Source organism: Brassica oleracea, chromosome C5, assembly GCF_000695525.1.
Source record: "Brassica oleracea var. oleracea cultivar TO1000 chromosome C5, BOL, whole genome shotgun sequence".
Classification (NCBI taxonomy): domain Eukaryota; kingdom Viridiplantae; phylum Streptophyta; class Magnoliopsida; order Brassicales; family Brassicaceae; genus Brassica; species Brassica oleracea.
This window is the reverse complement of record NC_027752.1, coordinates 10243976-10259911: the sequence shown is the minus strand read 5'-3', so window position 1 is coordinate 10259911 and position 15936 is coordinate 10243976. Positions and strand designations below refer to the sequence as shown.

General features: G+C 34.7%; 3 protein-coding genes across 9 annotated transcripts; 1 reads left to right on the top strand and 2 right to left on the bottom strand.

Moving 5' to 3' along the window:
* Positions 1 to 103: 103 nt before the first annotated feature.
* On the bottom strand, positions 104 to 1770 carry LOC106293301 (transketolase, chloroplastic-like). 6 transcript variants are annotated; one of them, XR_001260435.1, is made up of 6 exons: positions 1552 to 1770; positions 1154 to 1219; positions 899 to 989; positions 717 to 819; positions 362 to 643; positions 104 to 286 (listed from the first exon to the last, which is right to left on the bottom strand). XR_001260435.1 is itself a non-coding variant. In XM_013728963.1 (6 exons), the coding sequence occupies exons 2-5, from the start codon at positions 1123 to 1125 to the stop codon at positions 583 to 585; spliced, it is 306 nt and encodes a 101-aa protein (XP_013584417.1). In that variant the 5' UTR covers positions 1126 to 1219; positions 1500 to 1770; the 3' UTR covers positions 104 to 286; positions 362 to 582. The 6 variants fall into 6 exon arrangements, 4 of the variants coding, with proteins under 4 accessions (XP_013584417.1, XP_013584415.1, XP_013584418.1 ...); XR_001260434.1 differs by having other exon boundaries at positions 1500 to 1749; XM_013728963.1 differs by having other exon boundaries at positions 717 to 822; positions 1078 to 1219; positions 1500 to 1770.
* Positions 1771 to 5117: 3347 nt separating this feature from the next.
* Positions 5118 to 8641, top strand: LOC106296112 (putative tRNA pseudouridine synthase Pus10). Its single transcript, XM_013732171.1, has 15 exons — positions 5118 to 5267; positions 5348 to 5676; positions 5787 to 5895; positions 6003 to 6117; positions 6615 to 6661; positions 6782 to 6853; positions 7020 to 7088; positions 7172 to 7252; positions 7332 to 7451; positions 7555 to 7629; positions 7745 to 7825; positions 7960 to 8033; positions 8128 to 8188; positions 8275 to 8330; positions 8442 to 8641. The coding sequence occupies exons 1-15, from the start codon at positions 5160 to 5162 to the stop codon at positions 8515 to 8517; spliced, it is 1473 nt and encodes a 490-aa protein (XP_013587625.1). The 5' UTR covers positions 5118 to 5159; the 3' UTR covers positions 8518 to 8641.
* Positions 8642 to 8717: 76 nt separating this feature from the next.
* LOC106296111 (prolyl endopeptidase-like) lies at positions 8718 to 14103 on the bottom strand. Of its 2 annotated transcripts, XM_013732170.1 has the most exons (12): positions 13937 to 14103; positions 12589 to 12713; positions 11458 to 11677; positions 11176 to 11379; positions 11025 to 11095; positions 10787 to 10949; positions 10118 to 10714; positions 9667 to 10047; positions 9446 to 9585; positions 9215 to 9350; positions 9022 to 9135; positions 8718 to 8934 (listed from the first exon to the last, which is right to left on the bottom strand). In XM_013732170.1, exons 2-12 carry the CDS (start codon positions 12696 to 12698, stop codon positions 8869 to 8871), a joined length of 2202 nt encoding a protein of 733 aa, XP_013587624.1. In that variant the 5' UTR covers positions 12699 to 12713; positions 13937 to 14103; the 3' UTR covers positions 8718 to 8868. The 2 variants fall into 2 exon arrangements, with proteins under 2 accessions (XP_013587624.1, XP_013587623.1); XM_013732169.1 differs by lacking the exon at positions 13937 to 14103 and having other exon boundaries at positions 12589 to 12938.
* Positions 14104 to 15936: the final 1833 nt, after the last annotated feature.

Below are 15936 nucleotides of genomic sequence, written 5' to 3'. Positions count from 1 at the left end.
TTGAATAAATTATTGTTAGAGAAATATATGGTAACATATTGTTAGTCTAAATTTAAGGTAAGACCAAAAAATAATGTGTTAAATGAAAGGGTCCAAACAACTTTTATAAGTAGATTTTTTAAGACTCCTTCATTTTTAATAGTATTGATGTTGATTTAAGAGAGAAAAAGAGAGAAAGCAAGAGTGTTTGTTACAAGTCGAGAGTGTTTGTTATATAGACACAAGCTCCATGGACACTGTATGAGTTCGCCTTGTTGGGAGATCCATAACCAATTGTAGTAGTGACCTTGGGACACAAACAAAATGCCAAAGGTCTTTAGACTCAACCAGTGTCTGAAGGCTAAGAGATTGTGTAGTTTACCTTAATCAATGTGGGCTTGTCTGTAACAGCTTTAGCTTCCTTAATAGCAGCACGGATCTCATCATACCCAGTGTTAAAATTCTTCACCCAGATAACATGCCATCCAAGAGCTTCGAAACGCTGGTCAACGTTCTCAGTAAAGGCAATCGCAGTGTCTCCATCAATGGAGATGTGATTGTCATCATAGAAAGCAATGAGCTTTCCAAGTCCCCAGTGACCAGCTAGAAAGGCTGCTTCATTTGAAATACCTCCATCTGACAACCATCTCCAAGGATCACATACCTAAACAAATCAAGCCAAGAAAATCAGAGCTTGAAATAAAAACAAAGAATGGTAACAGAAAGCTAAATATTACGTGTAGTGGTCAACTTTAGCGCCAGGTTTGTTGAACCGAGCAGCTAAGTGCTTCTCAGCAAGAGCTAAACCAACAGCATTGGCTATTCCTTGTCCAAGAGGACCTGCCATAGAGACACACACAATCGTTAAAACATAGACCATAGAAAGCTCTGTATGTAATGGAACCACACAAAGGCTAACCAGTAGTGACTTCAATCCCAGGAGTCTCGAAATTCTCGGGATGTCCTGGTGTCTTGCTTCCCCATTGTCTGAAACTCTTCAAATCCTCCTCCTAATAAAACAAAGTCCAACACTTTATCAGTAAAGTCTAACACTATCAATTTAATATAAAAAAAGATTGAATCTTTATGATCACTGACCAAGACATTGTCGTAGCCGGCGAGGTGAAGCAAAGCGTAAAGCAACATACAACCATGTCCCGCAGAGAGAACGAACCTGACGAGCCTGAGGACCCCTGGGACCGATCGAGTTTCCTTTGAACTTCCACTGCCACTTGCTTATCTAAAACAAAACAACAATGAAACCAATAAACTAACGATTGTTCATAAAGATCATAACTTTTCAATCCTGGTTTCAATATAAAACAACATCGATATCAAGTCAATTGATAGAGCATTCAATACATCTCATAAAGATCCTAACTTTTCAATTCTGGTTCCATAAAGATCATAACTTTCATCAATCTCTTCAACAAAAACTATCTTCTAGAGCACCTAATACGAAGATCAAATTTTTAATTGAAATTGAATAATAACTGCGAGACGATGAGACAAACACTAACTCACTTTAGTTTGGACTGAAACATTGTCATCGATGGAGATCAAGGGACTCACTTTAGTTCCGACAGAAGCTCTAACCTAAACGGGTTTGAAGATTTTTGGATTACGCAAGAGAAACTGTCTTCGAATTTTGCAGGAAGAGGGTACGAGAGGTGGGGATGATACAGAGAAAGCAGCTGAAGCAGCCATGGAAACGAGGAGGCTATGGAAAGATCTTGTAGCGAGAAAAGAAGGAAGGAACATACAAGAGCAGTATCTTCTGTCCCTTAATTAAGAAACGTCGCTTAAGTTTTTGAAACACTTTTTTTTTGAAACACAAACGTAGCTTAAGTTAATTGGTGTTTTTTTCTTTAGTTCCTAACTGGACCCCGATCCGCGCGCCAACGCGGATATGAATTTTCGGTTTATGGTTATTTATTTAACTAAATGATGTAAAAAAATTACATTTAACTCTTCGTTTTGTTTAAGTTATGTGTCGGTAAAAGATTAAAAAAATCTCTCTATCTTTTTAAATGTTCAATTTGAACCTTTTTATGCGAAAATCATACGCAAATATAGGCAATTGGTTGGAATCTCTATATCTTTATATTCTTATAAATTTTAAATTTATTGTTTCCTCTTCTGCAAGCAAATCAATTACCGAAGTAATAGATCAATTGGTTGGAATCAAATCTATTCTTATAATTAGTGTAATTATGGTTATAGTTTCTATATTTAATAAGTACATTAAAGATACGACTTTGAAGATATTATGTTTTGATTAATAGAAGATATTGGATTTTGAGTTTGTATTTATTGATTTGTTTTTTAATAAAGCTTAGAAAATCAGTGGGATGATTGGTTGGTTGATACATCCTATAAAGAAAACGAAAACTATAGGTGGTTTGACTATTGTACATCGATCGATGCATGATGTAAGTTGACTATATAAAACTTGAGCATGATCATTTCAAACTAAAGTATAGGTAGGTTATATGCATTTGTTATATTGTAGTTAATATATTTTAAATATTACATAAGTCAAGTGACTCACGTTTTCGTAAAAATAAAATTCAAGTTCATTATTGGGCCGTACTCGTCTGTAATAAGTTACGTTAAATATGATGTATTTTTAGGGTCATTTAATGACATTAAGTTTAAATTTCATTAAGGAAAACTCATTAATTTAACTGGAAAAAACAATCATTAAAATATGTAGTTTAATTTAATTCTCAGTGGCATGGAAATCTAAACAACAAGAACAAAAGATTCAACGTTTCGAACTTTGAAGAGATGCAAAGATAGTAATTATATACCAGACCCTAGCGCGATATGAATTTTTCATTTTTTAATTATTTATTTCATTAAATGATGTATTTGTAATATTCGTTTATATTATATTCATTAAGTAAATTTTTTTTTTTTGCATATTAAACTATCTATTTTTTACGAATGTGTGATATCATATAAAAATACATAAAAAATGAGTATATAGAGTTAATTAAATAATTGTATAAACAAAAAATTTTCTTTTGTGTGCGATATCAAATAAATAATGATCCGCCCAGTTAACAAAAATCATGATTTTTTTTATGTGTAATTTTTTTATTTTGATCATTTCCTTGAAACTATATTAAATTTTACATATTTTAATTAGAATATTTTTAATATCTTTACCTTTTTGTTTGAAATGTAATTCAATATTTTTTTAACAATTATAACAGAATATTTAAAAAAATATTTTTAGAATTTGTTTGAAAAATATGAAAATTACATTTTAAATTAAAATTATCCTAAAATATGATAAGTTTTGATGTAAACGAAAACTCAAATTATGTCAAAAATAAGTATATTCAATGATAATAACAATTTAAATTGATTACTTTTAAAAAAATATATATTTACAAAAATATTGTTTGAAAGAAAATTCATTTATCTTTCAAATATAAAATGAAAATATTATAATTAAATAATAAAAAATATAAATAAAAACCATAAATTTAGCAAATGACAACTGAGTTATATTATGCTAAAATTTTCTTTCTAACAATTTATCAAATGACAAATGAGAAAACCGTATAATTTTTTAAAACATAGTCATTCTTAAATATTTTTTGAATAAATAATTATTTTTAAATTTAATCAACTGAAAATAATATCCGTACAATTGTGTGAGTCAAATTCTAGTTTTATTGATGCATGTTATATATTAGTGCTGCATGTTTTAGGTAACATTTTAATGATGCACGTTTTTAAAAATCTCTTTTATTAAAATTATGCACGTAAGAATAACTCATAAGTTTTTTTGGTTGATTAAATGACATTATGTCCAAATTTATTTAATGATATTTCATTAAGGTAACTGAAAAAGACAAACAATAAAATATGAAGTTTAAATTCATTTAAGCATATTTCATTAATGTAACTGAAAAGACAAGTAATAAATTAGGTAGTTTTATTCGTTTTAGGATATTTCATAAATGCAACTGAAAAAGACAAGGAAAAAAAAAGAGTTTAATTAATGAAGTAAGAACATTTTCAAATGAGTACTTCTCTTTTAATAATATAGATTAACCTAAGAGACCCATCCAAGAATCCCCGTTAATAATGGTCTAAGACCATGATTAATCCGATCTCTTAAATGGCGTTCTTAGTTTCGGACAAGAGACGTTTCTTAGTTTTCTTTAGATTTTAATTAAGAAAAGCTAAGAACCGTCTCTTAGCAAAAAAATATTAAAAAAAGTCAAATCATGAGTTAAGAACCCCGGCTAAGAGACCAGGGTTATCTATACTCTAAGAGCATGTTTAATGGAGAGTTCTTAGGGTGGAGATCTTAGCGGAATATAAGAACCCGTCTTAACTTTTAACTAAAAAAGTTAAGAAAGGCGAGAGAGCTTTTCGACGTGGTTTCGTGGAACATTCTTGATACTGTTATAATCTATTTACATAATATATTCTATTTATGGATGTTGGGAATATATTTTCATCAAATCTTTGGTACATGTTAAGCTGTCGAACATATATAGTTTCAAAAAAAAAAAAACTTATATATAGCCACCTCATTTGTATATTTTAAGAGATTTTTGAAAGATATTGTCGAGGAGTTAATAACCTAGATTACAATCCCATGTAAAGTGTAACTAGATAACAACTTTGTGTATATCTTGTTCATTGCATGATAAGGGTATAGATAACCAGTGGTGGTAGTCCAGTGGCGCTTGAGGGAATAAACCCAATACGGCGAACCCTGGTTCGAACACCGCTGGCTACACGGATATGAGCTATTGCTTTCGGCTCATTTGAATGCCCAGAAGAGGGTCTATCCGTGGGCTGTACCTCCACCCGTGGGTTAGGTCTGTGTCTTTAATAGACCTGGGTTTAACCTCTTTTTTTACAAAAAAAAAATAAGGGTATAGAATTTGAGAGATTATTGCATAGCGGGAAATTAGTTGAGCCAAATGACAGAAGGAAGAAACAAGAAAAAGGGGTTGTTCCGAGAATCGAACTCGAGACCTCTCGCACCCGAAGCGAGAATCATACCAGTAGACCAAACGCCCACATTGTTTTACGATTCCAAGTAGTAAAATATACGTATAAAGCAAAGGTAACCTTTCTTTGACACTGCGATAACTGCTAATTGCGACAAGCCGCCTTCTCCCGATCTCCGGTTTTTTCAAAGAAGAATGTCCGACGAAGCAAAACCCTCGTCCGGCGAGCACAAGTCAGGACTTGTGTACGAAGCAGCTCGATCACTGCATTCTACTGCTGTGAAAGATCTGCTATCTCTAGGGGTCTGTCTGTAATCCTTTTTTTTATCTTCCTTCCTCTCATTAGGGTTTCTCTTTCTTTAATCTCTTTCCGAATTCGTTAGGTGTGCGAGAGGTGTATTTTCCGATTGGTATCCGTCGAGCCTTTTGATTCCGATTTGTCGTCGGTCTCGGCGTCAACTCTGCGGAGCTGGCTAGAATCCGGCGACGAGGAAGATGCCTCATCTAGCTGCTCCAGAGTCTGCATTGTCTGTTTAGGTGTATTGCAGCTCGTTTTCTCCGATGCCAAGCAAACGCTGGTGAGATCGGAGTGTGGTAGTGATTACGCCGCAAGGATAATGGACTTGGTGAAGGAGGAAGGTCACGAGTTCGATAGCTTTGCTCTCGAAGTCTCTGTTCCTTCAACTATCGTGGAGAATGAGCGTGCCGTCTTGTAAGCCTTACTTGCATTTGGTTTTATCAGCGTATTGAGTCCTAGAAAGCATATCTCTTTTGCAATTTCTCAGTTTTTTTTTTTTTTTGGGTATGTTTCTACCTGTGTAGATTTTACCTTAAAGGAAAGTATAACAGTGAAGGTTGGGTGCAGAGCGAAAAGATCTCTGTAAAGGATGCCTTGAAAGTTCTAGTCTTGGATCCTCTTAAAGCATCGTTGGTGAGTCTTGTCTTCTGTTTTGTAAAATTGTTGACTTGTTTAGGTTTTCACGTATGGTTTTGTATTGCTTACTTTTTTTCATGTTGTCCTTGTTTTGAGGTTTGCAGGGTGCTAAATCAGATTCAAGCTCTTTTCACATCCGTTTGACTTACTCTAAGGCATCAGATGAGGCTCAAAGTGCGTCTGAAACTACAAAGCATGAGAGAAAGAAGAGGAAAACAGGTATGTCGAGACTTTACCACAATCTTTTACTTGGTTGACCCTTTTGTTTTGAACTCTTCATATATCATCTATGAGAATGGGATAATGGTGCGTACATTATTACTTGAAATATCAACCATACTTGTGATGTGTAAGGAGTTTGTTGATGCAAAAATAGTTGACTTTCATGTCTTCTGTTGTTGTTATGTCAGCCGACATCTTTGAGTTTCTTTTAGTGTTCATAGATGATTTCATTTTATCCGGATCTCTTTATCTGCGCTACTTTATTCTCTTTTGCATAGATGTCATTGTTTCTATAAAATGCCTATATACTTATTTCTTGAACCTTTTCTAGCTTTTCCTACTCCATGTCTTCTTATAACGGTTTATACACTTGATGGATCATGTGGCCACCTACATCAGCCCGTACAGTTTATATACAGATGTTCCAACAAATTTAATAATTTTCAAGTGCCAATGTTATTATGTGTATTTAATGTGTTGATGTGTTTATGCAGGCGAAGAGAATGGATCAACCTGTATGTCCGAGAATTCATTTGAAAAGGTAATTGTTTTGCATGTTTGACCGTAGATTTATAGCCGAGTATAATCTTTTTATCCGCCTTGTCATATGATTTGGCTTACAAGAACTCACGTTCGCTGCTCTTTTCCTTCTTATTTCCAGGTTTATGAACCATGCATCTTGTCAGTTCACTGCAACAAGATGCCTATCTTTTTTAGTGGGAGATACTTCAAAGTAAGTCAATGCTTTCGTGTTCTTGAGACTGTCTGTTGTGACCCATCCATTCATTTGTGTGCAAATTGTAGTTTTGTAACAAATGAATTCACAGATGTCCAAGCAGATCTTTTTACTTCTTACTGGGGATTTATACCGATGGATTGTTCAATCTTATCTTTTGCAGTACTCTAGAAATGTAAGTCAATCACGATGGATTATTGATGATGAAAGAATGGGTGAAGCGTCTGTTGAGGTAGTACACTTTGTAGTTATCTGGATTTGTACATATTATTCCTTAAGCTATCAGGTGACTTGAGAGATATCGCTTTTTTTCAGGAGATAATTGGTGGAAATATTCTTCCAGCATGCTTTGGGGATTCCTACAAGTTCCATGCTGCTGGCAGAGAAGATATTGATGTTAGAATATTTCGCTTTTCCGAGTATCATGTTCAAATTCAACAAGTTTATGCTGATAATATGAAAGAGCTCTATTCAGGTACGAATGTTGGGTTCAGGCAGACCTTTCTTAGTCGAGGTTCAGAACTCTCGAAAATGCCCATCCCAGGAATCATTGATGGAAATTGAAGAGAAGATAAACAACTCAGAGAAAAAACTAGTAAGGCCTAATCATTTGAACTTGAACACATAAGTAACAGACATGTTGTATTAGTTGACTATGTGGTTTGTTTGCAAGCTTACAAGCAGTATTCTGTCTGCAGGTCGGAGTTAAAGACCTTAAATTCATAGGAAGTCAGTGTTGGGCAATGATGCGTGAAGGAGAAGCAGAAAAACAGGTCAGTTTTGCTAAATGCTATCGATATGTTGTTACCTTAACCAAATTAATGATCTAGTTAGAAGTGTCATAAAGCTATTGAACAACTACTCAGATATTTTTGATTTATATTGCAGAAGCAATATGCTGCACTTGTATGGATTTCTCGTCCACTTGAAGAGAAAGATATCAACTCAATTACTGCCCTGAAAGAATTGGTGAGTCACTTGGTTTCTTTTTTGTTAATTATTTTTTGGGTGAAATATAAATATTCGGATCATATCAAAAGTCACATGCCTGTTCTTAAACACCGTTCTTTGTTCGCAGTGCTAACTGTATTATGTCACTGCAGAAAATCTTGCAGAAAACACCAGTAAGAGTGCTTCACCGCCGAAGTCCATTGGAACGTGAAAGGACTATACACTGGTTAGTGACTATCTGTCGTGAATTTTTTGTGTTTACTTACCTTGAAGCTTCTTCTGTTTAGTAAGGGTCAGTCGTTGCTGGTTCCAATCCTCAGGATGAAAGTGGAAAAGATTAAAGGAAGCTCTCACTACTTTCTACTGCATCTATGCACACAGGTTGCTACATCTTCTAACTCAACTCATTCTAGTTTTTATCATAATTTATAAAAGATGGGCAAATTTTAAAATTTTCATTAATGCAGGCTGGAACATACATCAAAGAGTTTGTTCATGGAGATCTTGGTCGTACCAGTCCAAGGTATAGTAAAAAGAATGAACTCCTTTCTTTATATTAGAACTTAGATTAAAGAAGAATGGTAACAAGAAGCATTGAACCATATAAATCTTATTTGTTTCACTTTGTTTACAGCATGGGATCAATTTTAGGATGCAGGGCGGAGATAATACAACTTGATGTCACTGATGTCAAAATGGGCGATTCTTAAACTACCAACTCTCCACAAGCTCTCATTTTTGTACTTTTGATTCCTACACATTCATTTCCTACCTTTAAAATATACTAGTTACTTAAAATTATAACGTGGATTATTTTAGTGGTTCAGTTCAATTCTAAAATGCGTCTACTCAAAAACAGTGTCGTAGTATATCTTTATGACTAGCTGAACACAGCACATGTAGCAGTATGTAACTGTAATAATCTCTGTCGGTTAACAAAACACAGCAACGTAGTATATAATTGTAATGACTCTGTTGGTTAACAAAATATTACAACAGTAAGCAGTAGCTCTCTCTCTCTCTTAGGATATAACAAGAAACTAATCTCTTCCATGTCAATTTCAGTCCAGCCATGTAGCATCCACCATCTTCGCCATAAACCCATACCGATCAGCCGCTTCATCAATCTGTTGCAACTCACAGACTTTAACTCTCCTACTCACACTTCCTCAAGCATATCTATTGAACAAAAAAAGATTAAACTGATAACTCACAATCTTTTGTGTTGGACGTCCTGCTCCGTGCCCGGCTTTAACTTCAATCCGAGCAATTATAGGGTTCGTCTGTGGACTATTCTCTAAACTCAAACCTAATTCATATTGCATTGTCTGCAAAACCAAAACAGGTTTCAGTGGAAGAACAAAAACAAGGAAGATGCAAAAAGCAAACAAGAGACAAAAGACAAACCGCAAGCAACTTGAATGTATGAAGTGGGACAACTCTATCATCATGATCAGCAGTTAACAACATCGTAGATGGATACTGAACAAATCCATCCCTCTTCTGTTCCCATGGCCTCTTTACATTATGCAGAGGCGAATACCTTTATTATTACATTTTTCAAATAACAAAACCATCAGATATCTTATATCTTGCCAAACAAGGAAGCTTTATGTTTTGACCTAAAACAAGACTTACTTTATCAACCAATGGAACTCCTCTTCCTTGTCAGAACAACCAAACTCAGAAGTCCAAGCATGTCCTATAGTAAACTTGTGAAACCTTAGCATGTCCATGACTCCAACATGAGCCAAAGCACACCCAAACAGATCCGGTCTCTGTGTCACATTGCAAACAAAATTCTTCATCTAACTTTATGATTACTATGATCACAATCTAGAGTTTTTAAGAGTCTCTACCTGATTAATGCAAGCCCCAATTAGTATCCCACCGTTACTACTCCCTTCAATACAAAGTTTCTTCGGTTGTGTATAACCAGCAGAAACCAAATACTCTGCTCCAGCAATAAAATCATCGAAGCAGTTCTGCTTATTGCCAAGCGCGCCAGCTTTATGCCACTCCTCACCATACTCACCACCACCACGTATGTTTGCAAAACAGAACACAGCACCAAGATGTCTACTAAGCACAATACGAGTTGCACTGAAAAAAGGCGTCATGCTTGCGCTAAACCCACCATACGCATAGAGCAAACAAGGGTGTGATCCGTCCAGCTCTATCTCTTTTCTAGCCACAATGAACATTGGTATCTTTGTTCCATCCTTACTCGGATAAAATACCTATAAAAACCCACATAGTATGGATTAAAAAAAGAAGAAGAGTAAATTCAAAGCTTGTAACACACGTTACCTGAGTGGCTTGAAATGCTGTTCTATCGAATCCAGGTACATCGATTTCACGGAAGACTGTAACTAGTGGAGCTTCATTAGATAAGTCACATTTGTAAATCACACCAGGAGTAAGGAAGCTTGTGAACCTAAAGAAGAAGGTTGTGTCTTTACGCCTAGCAAAAACTCCACCCACCGAACCAATATCTACAGGTAACGTGTGAAGCAAGGAACCGGACTCCAAGTCTCTAATCTGCAAGATGTGTTTTACATCGCTCATGTAGCTAACCACAAGCTGGTTTCCGTTGACTACACATGCTGTTGAGAGGACATCTTTCTCGTGCTCGGGTATAACATCATTCCAAGTGCTCGGTTCGTTTAGATCAACACGAACTAGCTTGTACTTTGGTGCATCTTTGTTTGTAAAGAAATTAAACAGTGTCTCGTCGTTTGCGATAGCAATATACTGTGCTTCAAATGTGTCGATGAGCTTTATAAACGGAAGTAGAGATTTGCTTCCTCTATAACCTTCTAGACCTAATTTAGGAAGTGATGAGAGATCACAGTGATAAACTTTGTTTACAGGGTCACACCCTTCTTCAATGGTCATGATTAAGTACTACATTAAGAATAAAACATAATGGTTACAACCAAAACTTTTAAGTGACGCATTATAAATAAGTGGCTTTACCTTTCCATCATCAGTGACTTTAGAACCGAACATGTGTTTAGGATTGTCTTGGTCTCTCCAACATAAAACATCTTCAGATTGATCGGTCTCTAGGAAATGGTAGTACAACTCATGGTAAAGGTTAGAGTTAGTCTCTGTGCCAGCATCTATCTTATCTCCCTCTCTACAAAAACAAACCACAATAAGAAAACTCAAAACCCTTTCCTCAAAAAGTTTCATAATTACACACAAGACTCACTGTGGAGCTGGGTAACGGCTGTAGAAAAAACCTAGACCATCGTGTGTCCATGTAATCCCACTAAATTTAACCTAAACTCAACAGAAACAGAGTCATATCAAAGTGGAATACTAATTGAGGAGTAGTACAGTTCAAATTGAAGAAACCTTACCCAAGATAAAGTATCAGACTCCACTGTCTTCTTATCTTCAATCTTCATAACTTTAATAGTCACCCAATCACTACCACTTGAGCAAAGCCCATAAGCCATATACTTACCATCCTCACTCACAGCCAAAGAGTTTAAAGAAACTGTTCCATCATCACTAAGTGTATTGGGGTCAAGCAAAACCTCTGCTTCCGCATCCAAATCATCCTGAAAAAACCCCAAATCTATAATCAAAAAACTTAATTCAAAGGATTAAACAAGAGTTGAAAACATGTTTCGCGTTACCTGGATATAAAGCACACTCTGAGCTTGAAGACCCGTGTTATGGAAGTAAAAGTAACTGTTCCCTCGCTTGAAGGGAGTATCATAGCGAGGATGATCAATGAGCTTCGTGATTTTCTCATGAAGCTTTTCCTTTGTTTCACAAGTTTTTAACAGTGAATCTGACAAGTTCACTTGCTTCTCTACAAAGTCTTTCACTTCCTCTGCTTCTGGATCTTCCAACCTAACAGAAAAATTAACGAATCTTAACCGAAATAATTTTACAATTGGACCAAACCGGTACAAGTTTCTATACCAAATCACAAACAAACAAAAAATGGTCCATAAATGGGCCTAGTTTTTCAAAATAACTGGTCCAATAAATATCTAAAATGAGCCGAAACATAAATATAAGCTGGTCCAAAAAAAGCTCGATCCAAATATCTTATCGTTATTTTTACAGTGTGTCTTTTCTTTAAAGACAATCAAGTAATATTAATAACACATCTATATTGGACCATTTTTTTTTAATTCAGCCCACTGTCCACATCAGATATCTCTTGGGCCATTTGGACCGATTAAAAAATCAGATCCAATTCTCACATTTTTTTTATTTGGGACATTTATCCCAAGTTCAAAAAAAAAATGTCAACCATTCTTTATTTTTTTTTCTTAATATAATTTAAGCATTCATAAAAAAAAATTATCTTTTTTCATTGAAAAATATAAATCTTTATTAAAAGTATATAATTATTTTTATTAAAAATATTAACCACATAATAAAATTAATTTATCAGAGTTATACCAACTTAATTCATTAAAAAAATAAAATTTAATTTTTTAAACATAAATAGTCATTTAAAATGAAACACAATAAAGAAAGATAGAAAGTTTAAGTTTTTTATAAAATAAAACACAAATATATGAAATATGACATTTACTAAATATTTGTCAATTGAAAAAAAATAAATAAATAAATCCGCGCGGGTCAAAATCTAGTTATTTTATTACAAGAACTCAATCAACTTCCGACAAAAACAGCAGCAAATTTTAAAATCTCCTGTAAGAAGAATCTCCAACCATGATTAATAGTCAGCTCAATAACGTGATCATAAAAAAACGAGAGAAGTTACAGCTGAAAACGTAAATTCTTACCAACGGTAAGGATCGGCGATTCTAACGCCGTGATAATCTTCAACGATGGACTCATCCCGCCTTGCCGTCGGGTACTGCAGCCGCTCCTCAAACGCCGAGAGAGATCCCATTATATGATTATGGATTTAAATAAATCTCCGACAAAGATGAAAACTAAGAGACTTAAAATAAGTATTTGGCGTTGAGTTTCGTTTTGTGGAAGGGAAATCAAGAATTAGCGTTGATCGGTTATTTATAGGGAAGCGGCGCGTGCGGTTGAGATCACATCTATACTATCTATACTAATAAAATAAGTTTCATCCACGTCAGCGAAAAAAAAATTTTTCCGAAATATGACACGTGACATAAAATATAATTTTACATTTTAATATTACTAATTTTCGAAAATTATATATAATATTTAAACATACAACATAAAAATAGAAAAACTGCATTAAACATAAGTAAAATTACCATTTTTCACTTAAAAAAACGGCTTATCTCCATAATGTAACATTACCGTTTTATAAAAAAAAAACAACAAACATTACATATAATTTCGAAAATAATAAATATATGTAAATATACAACATAAGAAATGGAAATACTACATTAAACATATGTAAGATTACCATTTACATTTTTATTTTTAAAAAATAATTATAAACATACAACATAAAAAATGGAAAAACTACATTAAACATATGTAAGATTACCATTTACATTTTTATTTTTAAAAAATAATTATAAACATACAACATAAAAAATGGAAAAACTACATTAAACATATGTAAGATTACCATTTACATTTTTATTTTTAAAAAATAATTATAAACATACAACATAAAAAATGGTCTATACTAATAAAAGAGATCTTTGAGGCTCCCTAGAGCGTCCATATCAGCGAAAAAAATGACACGTGGCATAAAATATAGTTTTATATTTTAATATTACTAATTTTCGAAAATTATAAATAATATGTAAACATACAGCATAAAAAATGGAAAAACTACGTAAAACATATGTAAAATTACTATTTTCACTTTAAAAAAAAAGACGGCTTATCTCCATAATGTAACATTACCGTTTTATAAGAAAAAAACAAAAACCATTATATATAATTTCGAAAACAATAAATATATGTAAACATACACCATAAAAAATGGAAATACTACATTAAACATATGTAAGATTACCATTTTTCACTAAAAAAAGACGGCTTATCTCCATAATGTAACATTACTATTTTGTAAAAAAAAACATTATATATAATTTTGAAAATAATAAATAATATGTAAACATACAACATAAAAAATGGAAATACTACATTAAACATATGTAAAATTACCATTTTACATTTAAAATAGATTTAAATAAGTCTCCGACAGAGGAATGAAAACTAAGAGACTTAAAATAAGTATTCGGCGTTGAGTTTCGTTGACTGGAAGGGAAATCAAGAATTAGCGTTGATCGGTTATTTATAGGGAAGCGGCGCGTGCGGTTGAGATCACATGTTTGTTAGGAGAGAACCTTTTAAAAAGAATAAGAAAACGTGAAAACATGGAAAGAGCTCGATCGCGTGGTAGATGTTGATGCATTGAGTATCCCGTTATGTCGAAATCCTTTCGTGAATCTGTCGACATTTTTGGGTAATGTCGCCATTTTTCTTTAACAATTTGTATTTTATAAAGACTAAAAATCTCTATTTTATAAAGATTAAATTTTATGTTTAAAGTATTAATGATGTTATTATAATAAAGTTATATTGATATTGCCAAAAAAACAATTTTGTAGGATTGTATTTAATATTTTTACTGATTAAATTTAAAATATAAACTAGATTACTATATGATATTAGGGGCATTGTGAAAGGACCCGACCTATTTTTTCGTAACATCAGTACGAGTCTGACTCGACTTCCTCAATCAGACTTGGGCCATTTTCATATTTTTCCTTATTTAGAATTATTTCAGAGTGTTAGTTCTTTTTCAGACAGTCAAGGCTCTCTCTTGATCGAACTTTTCTCTCTCTGAGTTTCTCTCTGGTTCTTTCTTCCCGTTTCCGTACAGAAAATGGCGGAATAAGACAAAGGAGACGATTAAAATGGGCAGTTGGGTGGTTTAGGCCCGAGAAACTGCCAAGTTAACCGTTCTCGCTTAATTTACACGCGGCTCTTAATCCGTAACCGCCACCCCGCGCTCCAAAGTGTTCCAGCGCGAGTTTTTCCCCTTTTTCGAACTTTAACTGTTCCCGCCAGTTTTACTTAGACGAAACTCGAGCTAGAGCTGACTGATCCAGTCGACAACTCTAACCGCCTTGTTCGAATCAGACTGATACTACTAAATCAGCTCATCTCAGCTTAGCCGATAGTCTTAACCGCCTTGTCTGATTTCTGACAATCGCTGTCTAGCCGACCAGTTCAACCGTCTTGTCCGAATCCAACAACACTTGTCCGGATCCGACCATCGCTGTCCGAAAATTCTGTTTTGCCTGGATTTTCATCGAGTTGTCCGAACATCCTGAGTTCCACAAACCGAACGGCCTGTCCAATAACCCGAGCGTAAGACCGACTGATGGAGCTTTGTTTGGCTCAAAAACAGATCTGTTCCTAGCTTTAATCGGGTACATGGTTCCGCTCTAGTCGCTACTAATCAGGCGCCGATCCAAGTTCTCCCATCCACCCACGGAAAGTCCTTCGAACTCTGATCAACTCTTTCTAGCATCATCCAATCCATTAAGTACGTTCTCACAGTCCGTCCACTCAGTCCTCAGATCATCCTAACATCGATCTTCGGAACACGGTCGCTACAAGTTCTCCCCCACTTGGCTCAGACTCGTCCTCGAGTCTTTCTTCCTGAATCTTCCGTGAGTTTGTCAAACCACTTTGGAAACTCAGCTTTCATTCTCGCCTCTGGCTCCCAAGTCGTTTCTTCTTCTCCATTGCAGTCCCAAACGACTTGGATCATTTTGATATTCTTTCTGCCTTCAGGTTTGGTTTTTCTACCAATGATCCAGACTGGTCGTCCCTCCACAGTAAGGTTCTCTCTCAAGTCAGATGGTGGTTAGGAACCACATTGTCTTGATTCCTTATGCATTTTCGCAGCAAAGATACATGGAACACGTTATGGAACCGAGCCATCGATAAGGGCGGCTCCAATTTGTAGGCGACCTTTCCAATCCTTTCCAGGATCTTGTACGGTCCCATGTATCTTGGACTCAGCTTGGCATTCATTGAGGATCGGTCTTTGCCTTTGTAGGTGACGGTTTTGAGATATACCATGTCTCCTACTTCAAACTCAAGGTCTTTTCTGCGTCTGTCTGCATAAATCTTCTGTCTATCCTGAGACTCTTTCATCTTCAGTTTCAAGC